This window comes from Carlito syrichta, unplaced genomic scaffold, assembly GCF_000164805.1.
Source record: "Carlito syrichta isolate Samal-C Ts95f unplaced genomic scaffold, Tarsius_syrichta-2.0.1 Scaffold309899, whole genome shotgun sequence".
NCBI classification, from domain to species: domain Eukaryota; kingdom Metazoa; phylum Chordata; class Mammalia; order Primates; family Tarsiidae; genus Carlito; species Carlito syrichta.
The window spans coordinates 272,624-299,559 of NW_007253995.1; the positions used below are offsets into that span (position 1 = coordinate 272,624).

The 26,936-nt window shown below is 41.0% G+C and overlaps 1 protein-coding gene across 1 annotated transcript in view; it reads left to right on the forward strand.

The window, feature by feature from the left end:
* The window catches only part of CBL (Cbl proto-oncogene), a gene marked incomplete at its 5' end in the record, with an annotated part of 80,972 nt that extends 55,230 nt beyond the window's left edge, over nucleotides 1-25,742 (forward strand). Inside the window, 14 exons of the mRNA XM_008068259.2 lie at nucleotides 308-454; nucleotides 2,914-3,070; nucleotides 4,221-4,342; nucleotides 4,976-5,113; nucleotides 6,400-6,487; nucleotides 6,838-6,969; nucleotides 7,181-7,384; nucleotides 14,953-15,084; nucleotides 15,179-15,556; nucleotides 16,219-16,313; nucleotides 21,366-21,482; nucleotides 21,820-21,920; nucleotides 22,650-22,832; nucleotides 23,786-25,742. Coding sequence (XP_008066450.2) covers nucleotides 308-454; nucleotides 2,914-3,070; nucleotides 4,221-4,342; nucleotides 4,976-5,113; nucleotides 6,400-6,487; nucleotides 6,838-6,969; nucleotides 7,181-7,384; nucleotides 14,953-15,084; nucleotides 15,179-15,556; nucleotides 16,219-16,313; nucleotides 21,366-21,482; nucleotides 21,820-21,920; nucleotides 22,650-22,832; nucleotides 23,786-24,075 — 2,284 coding nt within the window. The remainder of the gene's footprint in view (nucleotides 1-307; nucleotides 455-2,913; nucleotides 3,071-4,220; nucleotides 4,343-4,975; nucleotides 5,114-6,399; nucleotides 6,488-6,837; nucleotides 6,970-7,180; nucleotides 7,385-14,952; nucleotides 15,085-15,178; nucleotides 15,557-16,218; nucleotides 16,314-21,365; nucleotides 21,483-21,819; nucleotides 21,921-22,649; nucleotides 22,833-23,785) is intronic.
* Between the last annotated feature and the right edge of the window lie 1,194 nt (nucleotides 25,743-26,936).

A 26,936-nucleotide genomic window follows, 5' to 3' on the forward strand; every position in this document is an offset into this window, starting at 1 on the left:
ACTCCAAAAAAAAAAAAAAAAAAAAAAAAATTTGCATCTATCATATGATGTTAAGCAAAACATTTTCTGAAGCCCTTCTTTGAGCAAACATAACAATGCCACAGAGTATGTAATATTATCAGCAGCACATTTTTTTTCTCTTTCTTCCCTAGTTCTGTATCTCTTTGAATAATATTTGCCAGAAAGTATGTTTCAAGTTCTTTCTAAGTATATTTTAATGTTCATATTAATCTATCTTGTATGGTGAATTTAAAATAAAAATAATTTTATGTTTTTGTTTAATTATTGCATTTCTGATTATTTGTAGGCGAAACCTAACCAAACTGTCCCTGATCTTTAGCCATATGCTGGCAGAACTAAAAGGAATCTTTCCAAGTGGACTCTTTCAAGGAGATACATTTCGGATTACCAAAGCAGATGCTGCGGAATTTTGGAGAAAAGCTTTTGGGGAAAAGTAAGTCTCAAATAATGAATTTGAACTATGAAAGATGAAAACTTATGAGTTCTTTAGTTTTTTATTAATGAAATATTTAAAACATGGGAAAACTTGAGAAAGATAATGGATATATGCATACCTATTTCTTAACTTTAGTAAATATTAACATTTTTTGCCGTATTCGTGTTTTTAAAGAAATAAAGCTTCACAGATTCAGTTGAAACCCCTATTCTTTGAATATTCTTCTCTTTCTCTCACCATTTTGCTGTTCTTGGGTGTTTACATTTCAAATTATTTGCTATGGGTAGTGGATCGTATCTTAGCTGTCATCATATGAAAGAATTTCTCCTTAGTTACACATCTAGGAGAGGAATTGCTCAATTGTGGGTTTTCACATATTTTGCTTTGTTTAGTATTGCCTAATTGCATTTCAAAGTGGTTGTACCAGCTTATGTTCCCATCAGTAGTACACAAGCATTCAGTAGCTCCACAATTTCGGTAACACCAGTCATGTGAATTGATATCATTTTGCTTTATAATCCCTGATGACAAGGGAGGTTGAGCATCTCTTCACATTCATGACCAGTCAAGATTCTTATTCTGACTTGTCTATTCCTATTCCTGACTTACCCATTTTTCTGTTGAATTGTCTTTTTCTTATTGTCGGATATGAATTCTTCGTTAGTTACTTGCATTACCAATGTCTTCTCCCAGTCTTGTCTTTTCTATTTTGTTATATTATCTTTATATACATCATATAGGCAGATTTGAAGTTCTTTTCAGTTGAAGATGTAGAGGTATATATGTAAATTTCTCTTTAAAACTTTTCTTTTTTCTGAGTTGAAGTCTCACTCTGTCGCCCAGGCTGGAGTGCAAGTGGCACACTCACAGCCATTGCAGCCTGGACCTTGGACCTGCTGGGTTTAGGGGATCCTTCCACCTCAGCCTTTTGATTAACTGGAACCAGAGGTGCATGCCACTACGTGCAGCTAATTTTTAAAATTTTACTGTAGAGACAAGGTCTCACCCAGTTGCCCAAGCTGGTCTCGAATCCCTAGGCTCAGGCAGTCCTCTTGCCTCCATCTCTCACAGTGCTGGGATTGTGGGTGTGAGCTACCACCCCTGACTAAAAGGCCTTTATTGTTTGTAGAATCATGTTTTGTCTGTAAAATATGGACTGATTAGCAATTTGAGAGCAATTTGAAAAGGATAGGAATAAGTTTAACTTTATTTCTTCAATTTAACTACATTAGAAAAGACTTCAAGACTGGGTGTGTTGGCTCATGCAAGGAGTTCACGACCAGTCTGGGCAACATAGCTAGATACTATGTCTACAAAAAATTTAAAAATTAGCTGGGTGTGATAGCTTGCACTCTACTCTCAGCTACTCAAAAGACTGAGGCGGTAGGGTTGCTTGATCCCAGGAGCTTAATGCTGCAATGAGCTGTGATCATGCCACTGTACTCCACCCTGGGAGACAGAATGAGACCCTGTCTCAAAAAAAAAAAAGTCAAGACTTTAAGACATCATTTGATCTCTTATTTTCAGGCAGATGAATATACAAGCTTTCCAAAGGCAATGAGATTGTGTTTATTTTAAAGATCTTGAGAAATAAATTTTATATCTCCTGCTGGCTTTATCTGATTTAAAAAAGAATAATTTTTATAGAGATGAGGTCTTGGTATGTTTCTGAGGCTGGTCTTAAACTCCTGGGCTTAATCAATCCTGCTTTGGCCTCCCAAAGTACTGGGATTACAGATGTGTGCCACTGCACCTATCCTGCTATCTGAGGTTTTATTACTCCTACATTACTAAATAATTTATTCATCTCCGTCAGAACTGTGTTTTTTCCTGTACTTCCTGTACCTTATGGCTATTTTGTCTACTTGGACAGTGTGGGTTCCTCAAATAAAATGTTTTTTCCACAGAATGTTTTCCAGGCTTTGAACAAGTTGATTTAGTAGGGCACAGTAGCACATGCATGTAGTCCAAGCTACTTGGGAGGCAGGAGGATTGCTTGAGCCCATGAGCTAAGGGCTGTGATTGTGCCTATAACTAGCCACTGCCTAGGCAACATAGTGAGATCTCATCTCTTAAAAAAAAAAAAAGTTTAAATGCAAGCTTTTAGATAGATAGTAATGGTCTGTCCAATGATTATATTTATTATAGAAAGTGGATAACCTCAACTCTCTTTCCATGCTTCAAAGTGCCTGAAGAAAGAAGAGAAGGGGATTAATTTGTGACAGTTTGCCAAAGAATAGTGGAAAAAAACTTCTCTGTTACTAATTTATTCCTTAGAAAGTTAATATAGTTCTTATTCCCTTTATTCTATTTTCAATCCAAAATATAGCTCAGCTTCTTTAAGAGAATTGAATTTTATATTGAGAGCTTAATATAACTCTTTCCTTTAATTATAGCAGTGCCTGGAATTATCTCTTGTTATCTCACTTTGTGCCTCCTTTCCACCCCCACCCCAGGACAATAGTCCCTTGGAAGAGCTTTCGACAGGCCCTGCATGAAGTACATCCCATAAGTTCTGGGCTGGAGGCCATGGCTCTGAAATCCACTATTGATCTGACCTGCAATGATTATATTTCAGTTTTTGAATTTGACATCTTTACACGCCTCTTTCAGGTAGGATACTAAAAAAGTTGACTAAACTGCTTCCGGCTACTTTTCTGAAGAGAAAGCATTAAAAAAAACCAAAACAGCCAGGCTCGGTGGCGCAGCCTGTAATCTCGCGCTTTGGGAGGCTGAGGTGAGTGGATTGCCTGAGCTCGCGGGTTCAAGACTCACCTGGACAACTTGGCGAGACCGCATCTCTACAATAAATCAAAAAATCAACTGGGCGTGGTAGCGCATGCCTGTAATTCGGCTACTTGGAAGGCTGAGGCAGAAGGATTGTCGGAGCCCAGTGGGTTGAGGCTGCAGTGACCAGGAGCGGCCACTGTACTCCAGTCTGGGTGACAGAGTGAGACTCCAACTCAAAACAAAAACAAAAACGTTGGAGGTTTTGTCTATTACTAAAATATTTTAATTCATTTTAGAAACTAGACAATTGTTTTGTTTTATGTTTTTAATTTGGGATCTTACTCTGTTGTCCAGGCTGGAGTACATGATATGATCCCAGCTCACTGCAGCCTCAACCTTCTGGACTCAGGTGATCCTTCAGCCTCAGCTTCTCAAGTAGCTGGGACTACAGGCACATGCAACCATGCCTGGTTAATTTTTAAATTTTTTGTGGAGACAAGGTCTTGCTGTGTTACCCAGGCTAGTCTTGAGTCCTGGGCTCAAGCAATTCTCCCACCTTGGCCTCCCAAAGTGCTAGGATTACAGGCTTGAGCCACCTTGCCTTTCCAGAAATTCTTGATGTTACTGTTGCGAGTATTAATATTTCAAAAGAAATTATATTACTTATTTCTGTAAAAGTATACTTTCTCCAGCATGTATATGCTAGCTTTCATAAATATCTACTTGGAACTTATTAGTTGCATATGTAGGCCCTTTTCTGTTTGTTGTTGTTCAGTTGCATTACTGTTAGAGCTGCTTTACAAATTCTAGAATTTAATTTTGTATAGTTAATTTCTCCATATAAGCATGTATTCTTTTTTCTTAGGATTTCCAAATTTTTATTTCCCAAACATGTTTGTCTTTCTTCAGAGTGATGATATAACTAAGAATTTGTAACAGTGAATTGAGGATATGATTGTTTTTCGTTTTTTATTGCTCAGGCTGATTGTATGTCTGCACTGATTAGTATCTGATCAATGTTTTCTTTCTTTAGCCCTGGTCCTCTTTGCTCAGGAACTGGAACAGCCTTGCTGTAACTCATCCTGGTTACATGGCTTTTCTGACATATGACGAAGTGAAAGCTCGGCTTCAGAAATTCATTCACAAACCTGGCAGGTCAGTTCTGTAAAGGAAAGAGATTTATTATCCTGAATTTTGTTCTTTTGCAACTTGTGCTAGAATAGACAAAAAATCTTTAATTAATAGTTCCCCAATAACCAGGGTTTTGCAGTAGGGTTGATGTCTGTTTATCAGAGGAATTAACTTATTCAGACTCTATGATTTCATAAATACTTTCAGGCCTCTTAAGAATTGGTTTAAAGTTCTTTGCTTCTGGTCTGGAGTCATTGACAAAAGTTGTTCTTTTTTTTTTGAGTTGGAGTCTCACTCTGTCGCCTAGACTGGAGTGCAGTGGCTGCTCCCGGCCACCGCAGCCTCGACCTGCTGGGCTCCAGCAATCCTTCCGCCTCAGCCTTCCAAGTAGCCGGAATTACAGAAGTGTGCTACCACGCCTGGCTAATTTTTTGATTTATTGTAGTGATGAGGTCTCGCCTGCCCAGGCGGGTCTCGAACCCGTGGGCTCAGGCAATCCACTCACCTCAGCCTCCCAAAGGCGCAGGATTACAGGCTGAGCCACCGAGCCCGACTGACAAAGTTGTTCTTGATGGTTCTTTTGATTTTTGTCTCTGGCTCGCCTTCTACCCTAATATCAGCATACCTATTACAGTTTCTGTTTATCTCTGTTCATAGTTACATCTTCCGGCTGAGCTGTACTCGTCTGGGTCAGTGGGCTATCGGGTATGTCACTGCTGATGGAAACATTCTCCAGACAATCCCTCACAATAAACCTCTCTTCCAAGCACTGATTGATGGCTTCAGGGAAGGCTTGTGAGTACCTACTGTTTACCATCTGCTAGAGTCTAGGAATTTAGGGGCTATAAAACTTCATCATTAAGGACTTTATTCCAGATTTATTCTACAGATTAAGATTCAAGAAACATATTAACAGGCTATATAAATTTACCTTTGGATCCTGTAGGACTTTTATTTGTATCTGATAGAGATTCTGTGAGTGAAATTGTTTTTCTCTGCTGTGTCAGTTATTACCTTGAGTAAACTTAATCTTTCTCGTTTTCCAAATAGTAATGTACTTTTAAGTCTATAGTAGATTTGAAAACATACTAGTTAACAGGAAATTTGACCAGTTTTTTTAACTAGCTAACATTTGAGTGATTTAGATGTTCCTAATGACAGCAGGCCTCAGTGGCCTGCATTTGCTTTCATCCTCACTTCATTTTGGTTTAGCAGCATTTCTTCAGGCTTTAGACTTTTGTATCCTGTGCTGACATTTATGACTGAGTCCTTATTTATTCCAGAATTGTTATTCCTTTGTGAATTCAAATTGATCATCAATCAGTAAGCACAAAAATTACTAACAGTTGACCATGTAGCCGAAAGCTAGCTTGTGTTTTAAAATAATTAGAAAAATTGCATCATCTTCTACATTTGCTTTGGAGCTGGAAGAGGTGCTGCCCCAAATGGAGAACAGTTTGATTAGCGAAACTGCACATCTCCCTGGTAGATGACCTCAGTGGCTTAATTTGCATCTTGTTACAGTACTTTCACATTGGTGTCTCTTATTTTGTTAAACCTATAAGCATAGGTATTTTAGGTCTTTGGTCAAAAGCAAATGCAATTTAAATTAGGAATTTATATCTTGTCCTTCATTGGTTAAAATGGGGGTTGGCAAATTGTGGCCTAAGGGCCAGCTGTTGTGGGTACAGTCTGTGAGCCAGGATAGTGTTGTGAGCCTAAGTGTTGTTTTACAAAACAGCAGCCAGAGAAGAAAATGTGACATAGACTTATGTGGCCTGCAAAGCCTAAACTATTGACTCTCTGGCCCTTTACTGCAAAAGTTTGCCAACCCCACGATGAAAAGATAGATCCTGTGGCATTGTTCTCTGGAGAAGGACTATCATTGTCTGAAGAATATCTTTTTGGAACTATTCTGTGTTATTTCTTTGAAGTATTAGTAAGATTTATCTTTAAACTTGTACAAAGTTGCTACCCTTTTAGAATGGGGGAACTCCATGATATCTAATATCATTTGTCTATAGTAGCAAGCACTGATAAATGGACTTCAATAAAACCCCAAGGTTGGTTACTTTTTACAGCTATTTGTTTCCTGATGGACGAAATCAGAACCCTGATCTGACAGGCTTATGTGAACCAACTCCCCAAGACCACATCAAAGTGACCCAGGTGGGCTTTGCATCATATTTTAGCCACATCACTGGAGCCGAGCTTTTGTATGTATTTTATAGAGCTGACAGCATATTTGAATTAAGTGATTGGGACATTTTAATTTTAAACCATGGACTAGACTATTGAATTTGAGTGTGTAGGATTTTTCTTAAAACCATGGAGCATAAAATGGGACTAAGATTAGATACTTTCTGGATTAATGGGAGAAGATGAACCACTATTGTGACATTTTTATACAGATAAAATTTGTGTGAAAAATAACAGCCTTTGGTTTTCTTTTGTTAGCATTTACAATTGCAATTGTTGATTCATTCAACAAATAGTCTTTTAACTTTTTTTAATCAAAGGAACAATATGAATTATACTGTGAGATGGGCTCTACGTTCCAACTATGTAAAATATGTGCTGAAAATGATAAGGATGTAAAGATCGAACCTTGTGGACACCTCATGTGCACATCCTGTCTTACATCCTGGCAGGTATGGATCCAAACTATACATTTTCTCAGCTGTGTAATTGCTCTGGAGAATTGGGTATTGTGTATCCTTTACAGACGTGAAGGGTGGCCTGGTTTGTGGGGGTGTTTTAAACCTTTAATTTTTTAAAACCTCTAGGAAGTATGTTTTCTAGTAGATGAATATTTTAAGAACTTACAGATGTATCTGTTACCATCTTTTGCTTTCTCTGCAGGAATCAGAAGGTCAGGGCTGCCCTTTCTGCCGATGTGAAATTAAAGGTACCGAGCCCATTGTGGTAGATCCATTTGATCCCAGAGGAAGTGGCAGCCTGTTGAGGCAAGGAGCAGAGGGAGCTCCCTCTCCAAATTATGACGACGATGACGATGAACGAGCTGATGATTCTCTCTTCATGATGAAGGAATTGGCTGGTGCCAAGGTAAGACCGCAATTTAGGAGACTGGCAAAATCCTTCATGAGTTGTGTTCTAAAGCCGTAGAACAGGAGAAGCATTGTGGCTCATGTCTGTAATCCCAACATTTTGAGACCGAGGCAGGAGGATCGCTTAAGCCCAGGAGTTTGAGACCAGCCTGGGCAACAAAGTGAGACCCTACCTCTGTAAAAATGAAAAAATTAGCCGGGCCTGGCGGCTCGTGCCTATACTCAAGCTACTTGGGAGGCTGAGGTGGGAAGATTGCTTTTGAGCCTAGGAGTTCAAGGCTGTAGTGAAACACTCTGACCTGGGAGACAGAATAAGACCCTGTCTTTCAATAATGAATGAATGAATGCCATTCTGTTACATAGAGAGTATGATAAAACAATTTATTCACTAAATCTTGGAAGTAAGGCAGTTCTTGAAGATTGTCATAAATATAGGACAAACAGTTACAATATGCTATAGATTTTCTAGTTTAGCATGATTTGAATTCATAGGATGCATTTTCTTTTATATCAGCATCTGACTGCCTGACACATAGTAAGTGTTCAGTAAACATGTTTTGAAAGAATGGATTTTATCTCTTAAAATGATTGTATCCAGTTTATCTTGCCTTATTTTAGGCTCTTATCACATCTGTTCTTCCCCAACCAGAGTCATTGATCTATAACACAAATGTGACCATCTCATTCTTTTACCTCCTCCCATATTTCTGTTTGATTTTGTTTTGTTTTTTCTGAGTTGGAGTCTCACTTTGTTGCCCAAGCTGAAGTGCAGTGGCACATTCACAGCCACTGCAGCCTCGACCTGCTGGGTTCGGGCAATCCTTCCACCTCAGTCCTCCAAGTAGCTGTAACTACAGGCATGCGCCACCACACTCAGCTAATTTTTTAAAATTTATTTATTGTAGAGATGAGGTCTTGCCAAGCTGCCTGGGCTGGTCACAAACTGGTGAGCTCAGGCAGTCCTCTCACCTCAGCCTCCCAAAGTGCTGGGATTATAGGCGTGAGCCTCAGCTCCCAGCTTCTCCTCCCACACTTTGCTGATTTCTTGTTACTTAATGAGTTAGCTCCTTCTCCCTTCCAGGCACTTTGCTTGATGTTCCTTTCCACTTTGTATTTTCTGGTCTAGCAGAGCTAAACCACTTAGAATTTCTCCCGGCTTTGTCTTGACAGTTTCTTTGTAATTTGATTCAGCCTAAATCTCCTAGGAACCTTTCCAGACTGCACCCTGCTCCTCCCACCCCTAGTTCACACATATAATCTAGGTCTGGCCAAGTGTTTCTGGCACCCTGTGAATATGTCTGCCATACAGCTTATCATCTTGTAATATTTTATTAAAAATATTTCTCCTTGTAAGTTCCTAGAAGACAGGAGGCATATCTTATTTGGCGTTAGCTGCTCAAAGTTGAGTACATAGTAATTTCTTTCTGTGTTTGACTGGAATTGAAAATACTATAAAGCAGAGTTTGATACATTTCTCAATGCTAGGTCAGTAATGAGCGATTGAAGAAATCTTGATTGTTTGAGTGGTACATTGTTGATAATTTGAAGTTGACAATAGTTAACCGTGGCCCCTTATAACTGGTGCTTAGGCAGCATTTTAAGAGATTTCATTTGACCCCTGAAGCAGTTTTATATTCTTAAATAGATTGCTGTCTGTTCGTTCATTAAAAGTTTATTGGCTAGTGCTGGGCATGGTGGCTCACACCTGTAATCCCAGCACTTTGGGAGACTGAGACTGGAGGATTGCTTGAGGCCAAGAGTTTGAATCAGCCTGGGTAACAAACCAAGACCATGTCTCTACAAAAAATTTTTTTAAAGTTAGGTGAGTGTGGTGATGCATGCCTGTAGTCCCAGCTGCTCTGGAGGCTGAGGTGAAAGGATCACCTGAGTTCAGGAGGTTGAGGCTATGGTGAGATGGAAGTGTGCCTCCATGCCAGCCTGGGCAACAGAGTGAGGCCCTGATTCAAAAAAATAAAAAAAGTGTACTGGTAACTCCTGCAATGTTAGGGAAGCTGAATAAGTTAAAGAAGTGATCATTCATGTGTGTATTGATTTGAAATTAAAATATCCTTTTTTTCATGGAATTTTAGAACAGGTAATATACTCATTAGAGAGAAATAGGTACTCATTCATTGGTGATGTGGGTACAGGTTAGTTCCATCTTTTTGAAGGACAGTTTCACATCTATCTCTGTAAGTTTAGTTTGAATTAGCAAATCCACTCTTAGGAATTTATCTTAAAAAATAGAGCAGCCGGGCTCGGCTCAGTCTGTAATCCTGTGCCTTTGGGAGGCCGAGGTGAGTGGATTGCCTGAGCCCGCGGGTTCAAGACCCACCTGGGCAACTTGGCAAGATCCCTACAATAAATCAAAAAATGAGCCGGGTGTGGTAGCACGCGCCTGTAGTTTCAGCTACACGGAAGGCTGAAGTGGAAGGATTGCCAGAGCCCAGCAGGTCAAGGCTGCGGTGGCTGGGACCGGCCACTGCACTCCATCTGGGTGACAGAGTGAGACTCCAACTCTTAAAAAAAAAAAAAAAAGATAGGCAAAGCACAAAGACATAGATGTAATTTATTCTTATAGCTTTTTTTTTTGTAATAATAAAAAATGAGAAACAACCCATATGTTCTTCAGTTGAAAAAAATTGATCCATCCATCCATCCTTGTGTTAGTAGTCTATTACTACCATAACAAATTACTACAAATTTAGCAGCTTTAAATAGCACAAATTTATTATCTTATTGTTGTTTAGGTCAGAAGTCCCATCCATGTCTCTCTGAGATAAAATCAGGGTTTTGGCAGGTTTGTGTTTCTTTCTGTAGGCTGTAAGGGAGGATGATTTCTTACTCTTTTGGACTTGGCAGGATTTAGTTCATTGCAGTTGTATGATTAAGGTCCCATGTTCCTTGCTGGATTTCAACTGATAGCAGTTTCCAGCTTTTTTTTTTTTAATCAAAGTCTCACCCTATCACCCAGGCTAGAGTGCAGTGATACACTTACATCCACACAGCCTCAACCTGCTGGACTCAGGCTATCCTTCCACCTCAGCCTTCCAAGTAACTGGAACTACAGGCGTGAGCTTCTGTGCCTAGCTAATTTCTGTTCCCAGCATCTAGGAGCCAGCCTCATTCTTTGTTTCCTGGACTCCATTCCTCTTCTTTCAGTCTTAACCTTTTTGAGATTTTCTCCTTTTTTTTTTTTTTGAGTTGGAGTCTCACTCTGTCGCCCAGACTGGAGTGCAGTGGCTGCTTCCGGCCACCGCAGCCTCGACCTGCTGGGCTCCGGCGATCCTTCCGCCTCAGCCTTCCGAGTAGTCGGAATTACAGGCGCGCGCTACCACGTCCGGCTGATTTTTGATTTATTGTAGAGATGAGGTCTCGCCTGCCCAGGCGTGTCTCGAACCCGCGGGCTCAGGCAGTCCACTCACCTCAGCCTCCCAAAGGCGCGGGATTACAGGCTGAGCCACCAAGCCCGCCTGATTTTCTACTTTTAATGACTCACATCACTTGTTTGGACCCACTCAGATTATCTAAGATATTTTCCCTATCTCATGATTCATATCCTCAATCACATCAGCAAAGTACTTTTTGCCGAGTAAGGTTATATATTCACAGGTTTGGGGAAGTAGGACATGAACACCTTTGGGAGACCATTATTCTGCTTACCACAATCTGTGTAATGGGATGCTCTGCAGAATGAGTTCAATTTACATTTACTTAAGCAGAAAGCTGTCTGGTGTGTATAAGGTTTAAAAAGCAACATGTGTACTCATTTCTTTAAAAAAAACCCTTTTAATACATAGCAAGGAAAATTGGGTAAGTGCACACCAAATTATTTACTGTCATTTCTTTTTTTCCTTTGCCCCCTCTTCCCCCACCCCCTTGCAGAAAGACCAAACACTTAGGGGGAAAGAGGGAGGGAGGCCCATGAGCCTGCAGTTAGGGAGGCCAGAGGACAGCGACCGGCAGCTCACCTGGGCTGCAGCACCCACTGGGATGACCTCTCCAATCGCCTGGCCCATTGCAGGATGTGGATGGGGGAGGGGAATGGGAGGGGGGAAAAAAAATCAAAAAAACGGTTGTTCCCACCCAAGGTTGCAGCACCTAGGGGCCCCGCCTAGGGTGTCGCACCCTGGAGAGGGTATATGACCTTATCTGATCGCCTGTTCAGTTTGCACACAGTGAACCAGTGCGGGCCAGTGGCTAACCATCATCTGTCACTTCCAGGTCTCACCCTAATGGCGGCCTACTGTTATTTCTGAGCATAGAAGTTCAGAGGACTTCAATTTTGTAGAATGTTTGAAATTTTGACAGTTAACTCATACTGCTTTTGCAAGGTGTTTATTGTGCTAGATAAGTAGCTCAGTGTTGAATGCTGTCTGGGACAAGAAGTCTTGAAACAAGGCTCTTAGAGAGCTAGTAGTTTTATTTAGGAATAGGATATATATATGCAGGTGAAACACTACTCAGCACAAAGTAGACAGTGAACATTGTTCTAAATTGTTGGGTACATACTAAGTGTAGCATAGGAGTTTAGAAGAAAGAAGAAAATGAACACTTTTCCCTTAGCTGTGTAGAAATTCAAATAGTGGGGAGAAAAAACCCAGTTTCATGTATTGTATTGTCATTTGACTGTTCTGTGGTTTGTCTCTTCTTAATGGAATTCATGTTTCCGGGCTTATACATATTGGCATACTTTTGCAAGTCTATCAGTAGTGCCAATTTTTAGCAGTGAAATTGCTGGATAAGAGAGTGTGTATTTAAATTCTGTAGTGGTAAAGGATATAATTAAGGGAGGGGCACATGGGGAATGTAACAAAGACAGTGGTATTCTCTTAGAAGGGTAGTAAATATGTTTTATTTCGTTATTTTGTATGCCTTATAGTTCATTAAATACTTTTTATGAATAAAGTATTTGAGTGGAAATGTAACTTTTTTGACAGATACTAAAATTTGTCCTAAAAAATAGCTTTCTGTGAAAAGATGAGAGGTAAACTTTTGAGACTTTTTTTTTTTTTTTCCCTGAGTTGGAGACTCACTTTGTCGCCCAGGCTGGAGTGCAGTGGCACGCTTATGGCCACTGCAGCCTCAACCTGCTGGGCTCAGCTGATCCTTCCACCTTAGCCTTCCAAGTGACTGGAACTGCAGGTGCTCACCACCATGCCTGGCTAATTTTTTGATTTATTGTAGAGATGAGGTCTTGCCAAGTTGCCCAGGCTGGTCTTGAACCCCTGGGCTCAGACTATCCTCTCGCCTTAGCCTCCCAAAGTGCTGGAATTACAGGCATGAGCCACTGCTCTGGCTACCTTTATTTTAAAATGCCTTTATTCATCCCTCAACGTGAGTTGCCTAGTTAGAGAATTCTAAGTGGAAAACTATCCAGCTTCAACTTGTTAAGGCTTCATTGACTTCTAGCTTCTAATATATTTTTGTTCTTTGGTGTCCCCTTTCCCTCAATCCCCAGATACTTTTAGGATATTTTTCTTATTCTTGATTTGCTGAAAAATGTAGGGGTCTTTTTGGTTAGTTTGCTTGTTAGGGGTTTCTTTTCCTTCGTTGAACTGGGTACATAATAAACCCCTTTTTATTTATTTTTATTTTTATTTTTTTTGAGTTGGAGTCTCACTCTGTCGCCCAGACTGGAGTGCAGTGGCCGCTCCCGGCCACCACAGCCTCGACCTGCTGGGCTCCGGTGATCCTTCCACCTCAGCCGTCCGAGTAGCTGGAATTACAGGCATGCGCTACCACCTGTAATTCAGGCTACTTGGAAGGCTGAGGCGGATTTTATCTCAGGAGCCCAGCGGGTCGAGGCTGCAGTGGCTGGGAGCGTGCCACTGCACTCCAGTCTAGGCGATGGAGTGAGACTCCAACTCAAAAAAAAAAGATATTTATGTTCCTCAGGTCTTAGAAATGTGCTTGCAGTATTTCTCTGATAATTTATTTTCCATTTATGTTATTTCCTTTTCTGAAACTGTATATGTTAGGATACAAGAATATTGCAGGGATCAGTTAATGTTGAGCTCTGAGCTGAAGAATATGATTAGCTCAACCCTCTGCACTTAGGAATGGTGTGAAGAGAGGGCCTTCCAGACTGGGGAAATGACTTAAAGAAAGGCACAGAGGTCAGAATAATCATAGCCACAGTGCTGTTCTAGACAGGCTCATCTTCCCAAGATGAGCCTGTCTAGAACAGCACTGCTACCTATTAACAGAGTTGTGGGAAACACTGTTGGTTGCAGAGACCAGACAAAAAAAACCTGTGAAAGCCAAACAAGAGAGAGAGATTTTGTGACAAGGGAAATTGGGAGTTCCTGATGGTTTTTGAGTTGCTAAGCTGATAGTGGTAAGCAAAAGGATTTGGTGAGAAACTGTAAGTCAGGAGGATCACTAGAAGGTTTTTTTTGTTTTTTGTTTTAAATAAATCAAGTGTGGATTTAAGTAGAATGCAAAGAAAGGTACAAATATGAGATTCTTTTGGGGAAAATCTGCAGGATGTATGTAGTCAGTGACTGACTAAATGTTGACAATGAAGTGAGAGTTAGTGACTAATACCTTTAGACTTTTGTAGTAGATGTTTAGCTACTCATGCTGTGTTGCCAGCTGATAGGGAGCCCATTTTCTTAAGCCTGAGTAAAAAGTAAGTAGCTAAAGACGAGGGGTTTCTATCAAACCCTTATTCACCACCCAGCACTACTAACAGGACTTACCGACATGGGGATGGTTTCTTCCTGTCCTCTTACTATGTGCTTATAATATGTGTTTGCCTCTATTCCATTAGTATTGCTTCCTGTTGGGAAATTTAAATGCAAAGTAACATTTTGTATGATTACTATGCATCTATCTTGTGACAACTTTGACAAGCTTTTCAGCTGCTCTTGGCAGGGAAATGGAAGAGGTTATACATTATTCCTTGTTCTAATTTGGCATCTCACTTTTTGAAACTCAAATTGACAAGAAAATATCGGTTCCTTTAAATTACTGAATTGAAATTATTTATTTGGAAGAACTCAAGGTGTTTTCTAGTGATGTTGCTGATCATTTTCTTCTCACACATCTCATCTTTTTTATTATCATAATAACCCACAGAGAATTTATCATCTTTGATTTCTTTATTCTGCTCCTTAACCTTTATTTTCTCAGGTGATTTCTTGAAAGGTTAATATCTGCCCTTTTCTTTTGATATGGGTTCCTATTTTTAATCTTGAAAGTATTTTTTTTCTTTTTCCAAAGATGAGGAGATATACAATTGTAATAATTTAAAAAATTATAAACTTGGAAGCGTTTTGCAACACTGTCAATTCTGGATGTTTGCCTGTAGTTTGCTGTTCATATATTTCTGTGATTAAGAGTGCCCTCTTATGGTGACACACAGATACTTCAGGAAGTGCTAGAATCTCTGGAAGTTTGAGCTTTTTAAGAGGGGTTTGTGTGACCGGAAACCTAAATCCGGCCCATTGGCAGTTATACTCAGTGTTTGCATGGTATTTGCCATCTGCAGCTTTAAGAAGAGTTAAAAGATGACAATTTCCCGAACTAGAGTAACCTGTTAAGAAACTGTATTTGTTCTAGGTGGAACGGCCTCCCTCTCCGTTCTCCATGACCCCACAAGCATCCCTTCCCCCAGTGCCACCACGACTTGATCTTCTGCCACAGCGAGTATGTGCTCCTTCAAGTACTGCTGGTCTTGGAACTGCTTCTAAGGTAAAGCATTATCTTTTATTATTTCTGTAGTTTTCTGATTCTTTGTTGTGCATTAGTGGGTTTTGATTGATATGCTTCCATCATGTTTCCACAGACCGCTTCTGGCTCCCTTCATAAGGACAAACCATTGCCAGTACCTCCCACACTTCGGGATCTTCCACCACCACCTCCTCCAGACAGGCCATATTCTGTGGGAGCAGAAACTCGACCTCAGAGACGCCCTCTGCCTTGTACACCAGGCGATTGTCCATCCAGGGACAAACTTCCTCCTGTTCCCTCTAACCGCCTTGGGGACTCATGGCTTCCTCGGCCAATCCCTAAAGTACCAGTAGCTGCTCCAAGTCCCAATGATCCTTGGACAGGAAGAGAATTAACCAACCGGCACTCACTTCCATTTTCATTGCCTTCACAAATGGAACCCCGAGCAGATGTGCCTAGGCTTGGAAGCACATTCAGTCTGGATACCTCCATGGTGAGTCCTAATTTTGAAAGTATTTGACCTATTAACAAGTATTTGTGGATGACATTTTATGAGTCAGAGTTTTGTACAGAATTCAGAGATGATATAAAATAATCCCTACCCTCAAGAAGTATGTATCTTAATAAGGCAGATGAGACCATTTGCAAATATTACAGTAAATGTCCTTTTATCAATGCCGTGTATAAATATAACTAGAAAACGTTTACATTTTAGAGAAAGGAGAGATTATTCCTCGATAGAGTAATCATGAGGAACTTATGGAAAAATGGCATGTGAATCTGAACTATTCTTTGGAAAGTGTATACAAATTTAAGGTAGATAAGAGACACAGTGACAGAAATGCTTAAGGTATGTTGCAGAATGACAGGTTAATTTAAGCAGAGCAGAACCTTTGTGTATCAGAGTAGGAGAAAGGACTAGAAAGGAGCATAAACACTATAAACACTAGATGAGAGGGACGTGAATAGGATTTTGAGGCTGTAGTGAGGTATGATCATGACATTGCACTCCAGTCTGGTCAACAGAGTGAGACTCCGTCTAAAAAGAAAAGATGTCGTAACCCCTAGGCACAGCATTAGGAGTGAGGTGAGATCTGTGCCTATGTTTTTGTAAGGAGGTTCTTTTTTTTTTTAACACTTTTCTTTACTTTTCAGAATGTGAATAGCAGTCCATTAGTAGGTCCAGAGGGTGAGCACCCCAAAATCAAACCTTCCTCATCTGCTAATGCTATTTATTCTCTGGCTGCCAGGTAAGTTTACTAGAGCTATATTTCATACCATGGAGTTGATACTTTTAAACAGCTTATTGACAGAACATTTAGAAAACTCAGAGAAGTATAGAAGAAAATGCAAATTAATCTCTATTTGCACTATGTAGACATGATTATATTTTATATTTTGGGATATTTCCTTCCATTCTTAATTCTGTGTACATATATCAACCTTGTTGGGACTTATAAATTTTATTAATCTCTTCAAAGAAGCAGTTTTGGATTTATTAATTTTTAAAAAAATCTTATTAGGTATCTGCTTTCTGTTTTGTTGCTGCTTAAGTGCTTTGTCACATATTAAAATGACTACATCAACTGTCTTAGTATTTGCATAACTTTTTTTTACTCTTTTATTTTCAACTTTTCCGTGTTCTTATATTGAAGTTATCTCTCTCATAAGCTGTGTGTACCCATTAATTCTCTCCTTAAATTTATCTAGTCTGAAATTTTGTCTAAAAATAATTGAAATATTTGTTTCTATTATTTTCTCCTTTGTACCAACTTTTTCTTCATTTTTATCTCTGTTTTTGCTTTCTTTTGGATTAAAGTATTTTTTCTATTATACTATTTCATTCCTTCTATTACTCTTTTAATAGTCCTAAAGATTCCAACATGCATGCATGACTTAGTGTACTTTAAATTGGCTCTTCTTAACACTTTCTGGGTGTTTTAAGTTTCCTACAGATGTATCCTGTAGTGCTATTCATTTCTTCCTATTGCCATGTGGAATCTTTTTCCATCTGCCTTAAGAATTTACATGTGTGTGCATGAGTGTGTGTGTTTAGTATGTCTTCTATCAGTGGATTCATATTTTTGTTTGAAAATATATTTTCCTCCCTTTCATTTTTTTTTTTTTGAGTTGGAGTCTCACTCTGTCGCCCAGACTGGAGTGCAGTGGCCGCTCCCGGCCACCGCAGCCTCGACTGCTGGGCTCCGGCGATCCTTCCGCCTCAGCCTTCCAAGTAGCTGGAACTACAGGTGCGCACTACCACGCCCGGCTGATTTTTGATTTATTATAGAGATGAGGTCTCACCAAGTTGCCTAGGCAGGTCTCGAACCCGCGGGCGCAGGCAATTCACTCACCTCAGCCACCCAAGGCGCAAGATTACAGGCTGAGCCACCGAGCCCGGCTCCTTTCATTTTTTTTAAAAGACACTTTCACTGGGTACAGTGTTCTGAACTGGAGTTATTTTATTTTAGCAGTTTAAAAATATTCCACTGTCTTCTGGCTTCCATTGCTTCTGTTGAGAAGTTAGCTCTCAGAATTTTTTTTTTTTTTTTTTGAGTTGGAGTCTCACTTTGTTGCCCAGACTGGAGTGCAGTGGCAGCTCCCACGCACCGACCTGGCTGGAGTGCAGTAGCACTCTGATGGTTACTGCAGCCCTGACTTGATGGACTCAGGAGATCCTTCCATGTCAGCCTTCCAAGTAGCTGGAACTATAGGCATGCTCTACTGTGCCCTGCTAATTTTTAAAATTTTATTATAGAGGCAAGGTCTCATCAAGTTGCCCAGGCTGGTCTTGAACCCATGGGCTCAGGCAATCCACTCATCTCGGCTTCTTGAAGTCCTGGGATTATAGGCTGAGCCACTGAGCCCGGCCTCCATTTTCCTTCTTAAATGAACATATAAGTTACAGTGACTTAAAGGCCATATCTGATAACTTCAACTCTGTTTCTCCTGCTTGGCAAGACAACTAAAATATCAGTTTATCTTCTCAGTTGCTACTTTCTGCTTGGTTTCTCACAATTTCACCCCGTGTATAAATAACTTAGGGATTAGCTATAACTATAGGGAAAGTTGCAGGCAAAACTGCAGACCTATTTCTCTGCTATTCCCTCCTATAGAATTTTTGGTCCCTTACACCTTGACTGTCTTGATACCTGGGAATTCCAGTCTTTCTGTTAGTCTGTTTCCTGTTGCTGAACTGAATACCTGAGATTGGGTAACTTATAAGGGAAAAACAAAATATTTATTTAGTTCAGGTTCTGGAGGCTGGGAAGTTCTCAAGATGATCGCACCAGTATGTGATGAGGGCCTTTTTGCTGCATCATAACACTGCAGAGGGCATCACATAGTGAGAGGACAAGAGTGTCCTCTCCTCCTCCTCTTATACAGCCACTAGTCCCATAACAGAAGCCCTACCCTTAATCCTAATTACCTCCCAGAGGTCCTATCTCCTGATACCATCAGCAGATGAATTTGGGAATTAAATTTTCAGCATATCAAATCTGGAGTATATAGTCAAAGTATAGCACTCTCTCCAACCCATTAAGACTACCTCAGTAATTTCAGAATCCCTAATACAGAACTTATTTCTGATTTGTAAAGCAGTGTGACTGGTTTAAGCGGAACCCCAATTTGCAGATTAGATCAGAACAGATCTGTTGTGGTAGAAGCAGAAGTAAGCTTCTGTGGGCTCGTGGGCTCCTGCTTGGAGCCTCTAAGGCAGGGGTCCCCAAACAGTCCAGTATTGGACTGTAGCCTATTAGGAACCAGGCCACACAGCAGGAGGTGAGGGCAGCCCAGCAAAGCTCCACCTCCTGTCAGATCAGCGGCAGCATTAGATTCTCATAGGAACACAAACCCTCCCTGAACTGTGCATTCGAGGGATCTAGGGTGTGTGCTCCTTATGAGAATCTAATGCCTGATGATCCCCCTCACCCCGTCCCCTGTTCATGAAAAAATTGTCTTCCACAAAACTGGTCCCTGATGCTAAAACTGTGTCTGCTGCTCTAAGGCACTGAAGGACACAGTTGACTCCAGGTATATTGCTGTATGTGTGGTTCAAAATGTATTCAGTACACCATTTTTTGAGAAGTTTTTACCTTTTTTCCTGGCATTATGAACAATGAATATCCTTGATGGTTTCCTTGGGAAAATTCTTAGAACTGGAATTTCTGAGACCAGGAAACCAATAGTGTACTTGTTTGGTTAATAAGTACTTTTGTTGGAATATATGTCAGAAAAGTTATATCTATTTCTTTTTTTTTTTTTTTTGAGTTGGAGTCTCACTCTGTCACTCAGACTGGGGTGCAGTGGCCACTCCCGGCCACCGCAGCCTCGACCTGCTGGGCTCCGGCAATCCTTCTGCCTCAGCTTTCCAAGGAGCTGGAACTACAGGCGCGTGCTACCACGCCCAGCTAATTTTTGATTTGTTGTAGAGATGAGGTCTCGCCAAGTTGTCCAGGCGGGTCTCGAACCCACGGGTTCAGGCAATCCACTCACCTCGGCCTCCCAAAGCACTGGGATTACAGGCTGAGCCACCGAGCCCGGCCTCACACACATTTTTTTTTTTTTTTTTTTTGAGTTGGAGTCTCGCTCGGTCGCCCAGACTGGAGTGCAGTGGCTGCTTCCGGCCACCGCAGCCTCGCCTGCTGGGCTCCGGTGATCCTTCCGCCTCAGCCTTCCGAGTAGCCGGAATTACAGGCATGCGCTACCATGCCCGGCTGATTTTTTTTTTTTTTTTTAATTGTAGAGATGAGGTCTCGCTTCCCGGGCTGGTCTCGAACCTGCGGGCTCAGGCAATCCACTCACCTCAGCCTCCCAAAAGCGTGGGATTACAGGCTGAGCCACCGAGTCCGGCCCCTCACACACATCTTAAGTGGATATTTGCTGAGGTGTTTTTTTTTTTTTGAGTTGTAGTCTTAATCTATCACCCAGACTGGAGTGCAGTGGCATGCTCATGGCCACTGCAGCCTCGACCTGCTGGGCTTAAGTGATCCTTCCACCTTAGCCTTCTAAGTAGCTGAAACTATAGGCGCACACTATCATGCCCAGCTTATTTTTTGATTTATTGTAGAGATGAGTTCTTGCCAAGTTGCCCAGGCTGGTCTTGAACCCCTGAGCTCAGGCAGTCCTCTCACCTCAGCCTCCCAAAGTGCTGGGATTATAGACGTGAGTCACTGCACCCGGCCTACACTTGCTGATTTCTCAGTCTGTGTCTTCAGCTGGAAACTCTTGCAAAGTTCCAGCTCCAGTTGCTTCCTGGGATTACAGCCCGAGCCACCACGCCCGGCCATTTGCCGAGTTTTAACAAAGCATACATAAGGTTAAATTTTTAATTATAAAAGTAATATGTAGACATATTTTTATGTCTGTGTAGGTAATATGGGACTGTCATATTCTATGTTCAGTTTTGATAGTGCCTAAGTGTCATATAATAAGTGTATGTTGCTTTAAAATTAAGAAAACTAAACATTAAGTAAACAGGCAAATAAATACAAGGGGTGAGCTTCTTGTAGAGTATTTAGAATATGCCAAAAAAAGTACAAAGGGGAAAGGAAGAGAAACATAAATTCACACCTCAAGAAACAGTTTTATATTGTATGGGTGTGTTTTTCTTACATTTGTTTTTGTTTTTGTCTTGGTCTCATTTCAGAGGGCAGGTTGGCAGGAGAAATTTTGTTTCAAAAGCTTCTGGGTCAAAGTTATATGTGGGTATAATGGCAAGATCCCTGAAGTGTGGGGGTCAGAAGATCTGGGATCTTGCCATTATTGATGCTAAAAGTCATTTCATCTCCCAGAATTGATGCTAAAAGTCATTTCATCTCTCTTTATTTCACATTTTACTTGTATAAAATGAGAAGTTTGAGAAAACTTTTGACAAGCTATATATTCCTTGAAATCATAGGTAGATTTTAGAAGTGGAATTTGGAAGATATTTCTAGCATATTGTCAGAAAACTACCTGCTGTTTTGTGTTTCATACCTAGAGGAGAAAAACTGGGATACTAGCTCTAGAACTGTAACTCTATAATGAAGCTTATATGGGAAATGGGACTAGCCAGTATCAGGCACCGATCCCAGTGTAACACATCTTCAGCATAATAGCCACGCTTTTGGTCAGCTAAAAATGAAATTGTTAGTGTGTTTTTTATTAATTACCTTTCTTCTTTAGTAGAAATAATAGTTCTGTAGGTGGCATGTATTTTGTTCTGTAAGATTTGAATTGTTTCTGTTTTGAAGCCATTGATTTTATACTTGAAAATTTTCCAGCTTAATTTTTTAAAATCTTTTTTATTCTTCTTTCAGACCTCTTCCTGTGCCAAAAGTGCCACCTGGGGAGCAGTGTGAGAGTGCGGAGGACACAGAGTATATGACTCCTTCCTCTAGGCCTCTAAGGCTTTTAGACACAACCCAGAGTTCACGGTAGGCTCATGACAATCCTCTCCTGGACTTTGATGTGGATAATTCAGTTGACATCCCTCACCTGCTTGGCTTGCTACCTGCACATAGTGTTACCCAACCAGGTTAAGGCAGACAGATAAATCTTGCCCTTAATAGTTAAGCCTTTTGTAGCTATAAGCAGTTCTACTTATGTTTTCTCAGCAGCACAGTAACCTCAAAAGCATACACATCTGTAACTTGTCACATGCCAGTCTTACAACATTGTTAGTGATACTGTCAAAAGGAGATGAGTCTTAATGAGTTTGCAGATAACAATTCTATTTCTGAAGATCATTATGGCACTTTCCTTCCGGTTCAGAGCATGTGATTGTGACCAGCAGATTGATAGCTGTACATATGAAGCAATGTATAATATTCAGTCTCAGGCGCCATCTGTCACTGAAAACAACAGCACCTTTGGTGAGTAACCACTCTGCTACTTTAAAAATGATTGATGTACTAGTGAGAATGAACCTGTAGTATTTGGCTAATGAGATAGCTTAATCTAAGCGGAAAATTCTTTGTAATAATATGCTTTGGCAAAATATCTTTGGTCCATAGGCAGTAAAGTTTCCTCCACCCTTTTATTTCCTGTTCACACAGCTAGTTCCCTTTTGTACTTTTTTGTCCTTCCTAGAGCCTGGAAACATTTGTGTTATATGGTCTGGACCCGCAATGCTGGCAGCTCCCTTTTATTGCCATTGCATCGATGAAATTCTTTTGTGTGGGGGTGGCGAATACTCAATTCCCATGTTAACTAGCTTACCAAGTTGAAAGTTCAAGAAGCCTGCAATCACAGGACCCTTTGCTGATCTCCCAATGTGAAATGCAGATAGAAGTGTTGAATGAAAACTGTAAAATGGCATTTTAGTTTTTGACATTAGTGGCTATTAACCTTGGCAGGTGTTACCTTTGACAGGTTCAAAAAAGAGAGCTGCAGGATTTGTGCAGATTTTAATTTCTGTTTCTTTTATCTCTATCCACAAGACCTCATGTGGTGTTTGGCCCACAGTGAACATTCAATAACTCTTTGTTGAATGAAATAAATTATTGTATACACACATGAATAAATGGATATCCCTATATTGAAATGTATTAGGAGATAAAGTGTGTCAGAAGAAGAAGATAACTTAGCAAACTTCTCTCCAGGTGAAGGAAATTTGGCTGCATCCCATACCAACACTGGCCCTGAAGAATCAGAAAATGAGGATGATGGGTATGATGTCCCTAAGCCACCTGTGCCAGCAGTGCTGGCCCGCCGAACTCTCTCAGATATCTCCAATGCCAGCTCTTCCTTTGGTTGGTTGTCTCTGGATGGTGATCCCTCAACAAGTGAGTCTCCAGGTTAACTTGGGTTTGTCCTGAATGATTGTATATCTCCTAATGGTGACAGTAAGTCAGTAGGTAGAAGTAGTCAACTAAACCCTATGTCTAAATGGGAGGAAAGCCCCAAATAAGGAAGTTAAAGTATAGTCAAACTCTTTAGGATTTTACAGACTTGAAAATGAGGTTATTCCCTAAACTGTGACTCCTCCTGTGCTGAGAGTAGGTAGGATTTATAGCTCCTCTGAATATACCTTGTGACAGTAGTAATTATGTTTGATGGCTCAGACCACACATTCCTTTTTTCTGGGCCCATTCATTGGAAAGGAGGTGTGCCAGCTCGAGTGCATTCTGAATGGGCCTGGAGCCACCCCACATTGGGCCTTGACTATCGGGGACTGTTCTTCTTGCACCTGTGGCTGCCTGGTGGGGCAGCAGCCAGAGTTGCTGTCACTTTGGAAATTGAAGACAGCCTTCAGGACAGCTGGTGAAAAAGATACACAGCATCCAGTTACCCAAGTGGGCAATGATCTCCACCCAGCCTTGAGTAGTGCTTCTTCACTGCAATGAGCTTATTTCTGTTTGTTTCTTTATTCGTACAAGTGAAGTTTAGTATCTTCTCTGGTCCCCTCGGAATTTTTAAAAAAACAATCTGGATGATAGATGTATGGAACTTGTTGCTAAATATGAAGCATGATGCAGATGTTATACGCTTAGGATAGCAATGGTTATTGTTAGTGGAACAGGTGCATAGTATATTTAGAAGGTTGCTCCTACATAAGGAGGAAGCCACCTCCTAAAACCCTCAAACCTGTAAGACCCAGCCTTGTGTCTGAAGAGCACAAGCACCTGATTGACAGGAGGACAAGCATATCTTGATATTAGCATGTTTTTAGTATTACTGTCATTAAATGAGGATTCCACCTAAGATTTGCAAACATTTTGTTTCCTGTTTCTTCTAGACTTCACTGAGGGTTCCCAGGTTCCTGAGAGGCCCCCCAAACCATTCCCTCGGAGAATCAACTCTGAACGGAAAGCTGGTAGCTGTCAGCAAGGTGGTGGTGCTGCTGCCACTTCTGCTGCCACCGCCTCGCCTCAGCTCTCCAGTGAGATTGAGAATCTCATGAGTCAGGGGTACTCCTACCAGGACATTCAGAAGGCTCTGGTCATTGCCCACAACAACATTGAGATGGCCAAAAACATCCTCCGGGAATTTGTTTCTATTTCTTCTCCTGCCCACGTAGCCACCTAGCACACCATTTCTCTACTGCAGCTTTAGAGGACCAGGGAGCTGGGAGCTCTTACTCGGGTGGCACCTAGAAGGGCAGGGTTCCTTTTGGAGACTTCGCAGTGAAGTCTTACCCTCTCTGTGGGATATCACACCTGTGGTTCCAAGATTTCAAAGCAGTGGAATGAAAGTGGAGCAGCTAGTATGTTTTATTGTATAGATCTTGAGAGTGCATTTGAAGGTGTCCTTCAGTTCCACTTAGAAGAGTGTGGATTTTATTACACGGTAACCTACCTGGGGAATAGTGCAGAAAGCCGTAGAACAAATATTGTGCTGTAAATCCTAATTGAGGACTAAAAACTTCCCTGGGTTAAGGGTGTGTGTGTCTGTGTGTGTGTGTGTGTGTGTGTGTGTGTGTGTACACGTACGCACACATGTGTGCGTGCTCTTCTGTCTGCCTGTGTTGTGTGTATCCTTGTGATTATAAGATTAACCTGCTGTGTGTGTTAATCCCAGGTAGGGAATTAGCACAAGAGGTTTAGGAAGGAATCTTTTAAAGAATTCCATCTACTGTGGTATTAGACCCAACCCTAGTGTGTATTACAACTTCAACACTCCCCTTTGGCTTAGATTATCATGTGCGAGTTAAAGTCTTATATTTTTAGAATACCCTCCCTCTGTCCTTTCCCCTATCAGCTCCTTCCTCTTCCTTCTTCTTGGTGTTCTGTCACTGGCAGTGAGCTTGCTGTGACCAGCCTTATGGAGGCCCAGCAGCTTATAGGTGTTCTTTATTATGTGTGATGGAGTTGGTTTGTTTGGTAGGTAGGTGGGAGGAAAAGTACTGTTGCTATATCATTGTAATCATGTTTGATACTAGCAGCTAACACTGGTCACTCCAAAGTACTGTTTCTATAGGAACGTTGAATTTGTTAAGATGTTTTAATTATCCTAATTACATAATGACTGATTTGAGATAGAGGCCTTCAAATACATTCCATGCCCTCCCCAGAAAATAGTCTGTGGGAGTCAGTTGCCTTGGTGCCAGGTATGTGTTCTGATGTAGGTCATGAGTCTTTCTACTTAATGGGAAGGAAAGCATTTGTTTCCAGGATGACTTTCTGGCCAAGATGCCACGAAGCTTTTAGGAAGTTTCATTTACATGCTATTTAAATGCACAAAATAGCCAATAAAGATTATTTGTTCAATTTTTCTTCCCAGTGAATTAGTTTCTGCTTATGGGTGTCTTCCTTTGAACATGAGTCAGGTTAAATTTTCAGAAGGGATTTTTTCTTTTCCCTTTAGGTAATGGGACTAACACCCATGGTAGCACAGCATTTTGCTGATAATTAGCACCTTTCCTACAGTGGTGCCACTGGTGATTTGATTTCCTCTTGTGCCTATGGCTTTGGGAATGTAATGTCTCTTTCTTCCTTTCCTTCCCTTTTCTTTTTCACATTAGCTCCTATGTACTGTCTTTAATGACTCTTGTTCACAGTAATTAGATGACATGTGGTGAATACTTTACTATATAAAGACAATATGAGGTAGAGACTGGCAGCATGTATAATTGCAAGTTCATAAAGAAGACTGAGAGTCCAGTTTGGAGAGCCATTAGTTAATAATTCCCCTTTTCCTTTCTGTGTGTGAGTCAGAGTCTCACTCTGTTACCCAGGCTCATGTGCAGTGGCATGCTCACGGCCACTGCAGCCTCGACCTGCTGGCTCAGGTGATCCTTCCACCTTAGCCTTCCAAGTAGCTGGAACTACAGGCGTGTGCTACCACGCTTGGCTAAATTTTTTGATTTATTGTAGAGACAAGATCTTGCCCGGGCTGGTCTCAGGCATCCTCTCCCCTCAGCCTCCCAAAGTGCTGGGATTACAGGCATGAGCCACCACGCCCGAGTCAGTTAATAACTCCTTTAGATACTGATAAATGATCCCTTGGGTTCAGTTAGTTCTCTGTCCAGAATTTTTTGCTAACTTCTCTAGCAGTGTGTAACCTACTATATCAGAAGCAAGCCTGCTCTTTGATAAATCTACCTTTCTCAGAATCTAAATCATGCTTTCATCTTTAGATCCAGAGAAATGACCCTTTTTAGATCAGTTTTCTCTCTAATATTGTCATCTTTGGAACTAAAACTCGTTCGAACTGTTCTCTTGGCATTCAGCTACTCCTAGATCTTTTCAGTTTAGCTCTGGCTTCAGAGCCATTTATATTCCCAGAGTAGACAGTGCAGGACCTCATGTTGATTTGCTCTGGTTGCCCGGTGTCTTCTCTTCATGATGGACAACAGCACAGGCCACCATCAGGTGAAGAGGAGTTGGACTGGAGGGAGGGAAGCAGGGGAAAGTGGCAGTGAATAGGAGACAGTAGCCTACTATCTTCTTCTAAAAGCCAGTATGTATAGTGTTTCATTTTGATGTAACATTCAGTTTTGCATTTTGCTTAAATGTTGAAGACCTGGACAAAGAACTAAAAAACAATGGTAGCAGTTTCCAGGCCTATCCATATTGTAATTTTTTTTTCTTTATTATTACCTTTAATTTTCTTTAATATTACCCATAGTCTGAAGATCTATTAAGAAAACAAAGCATTGGCTGCTTATCATTTGCCTTTTCAGTGCATCCAAATCTTTTGTCGACGTTGTCCATCCTTTATAGGCTAAGGGCAGGTTAATGTTGTCCTTTCTCTCTTTTTTTGAGTTGGAGTCTCACTCTGTCACCCAGACTGGAGTGCAGTGGCCGCTCCCGGTTACCACAGCCTCGACCTGCTGGGCACTGGCAATCCTTCCGCCTCAGCCTTCCAAGTAGCTGGAACTACAGGCACGCGCTACCATGCCTGGCTCATTTTGATTATTTATTGTAGAGATGAGGTCTCGTCAAGTT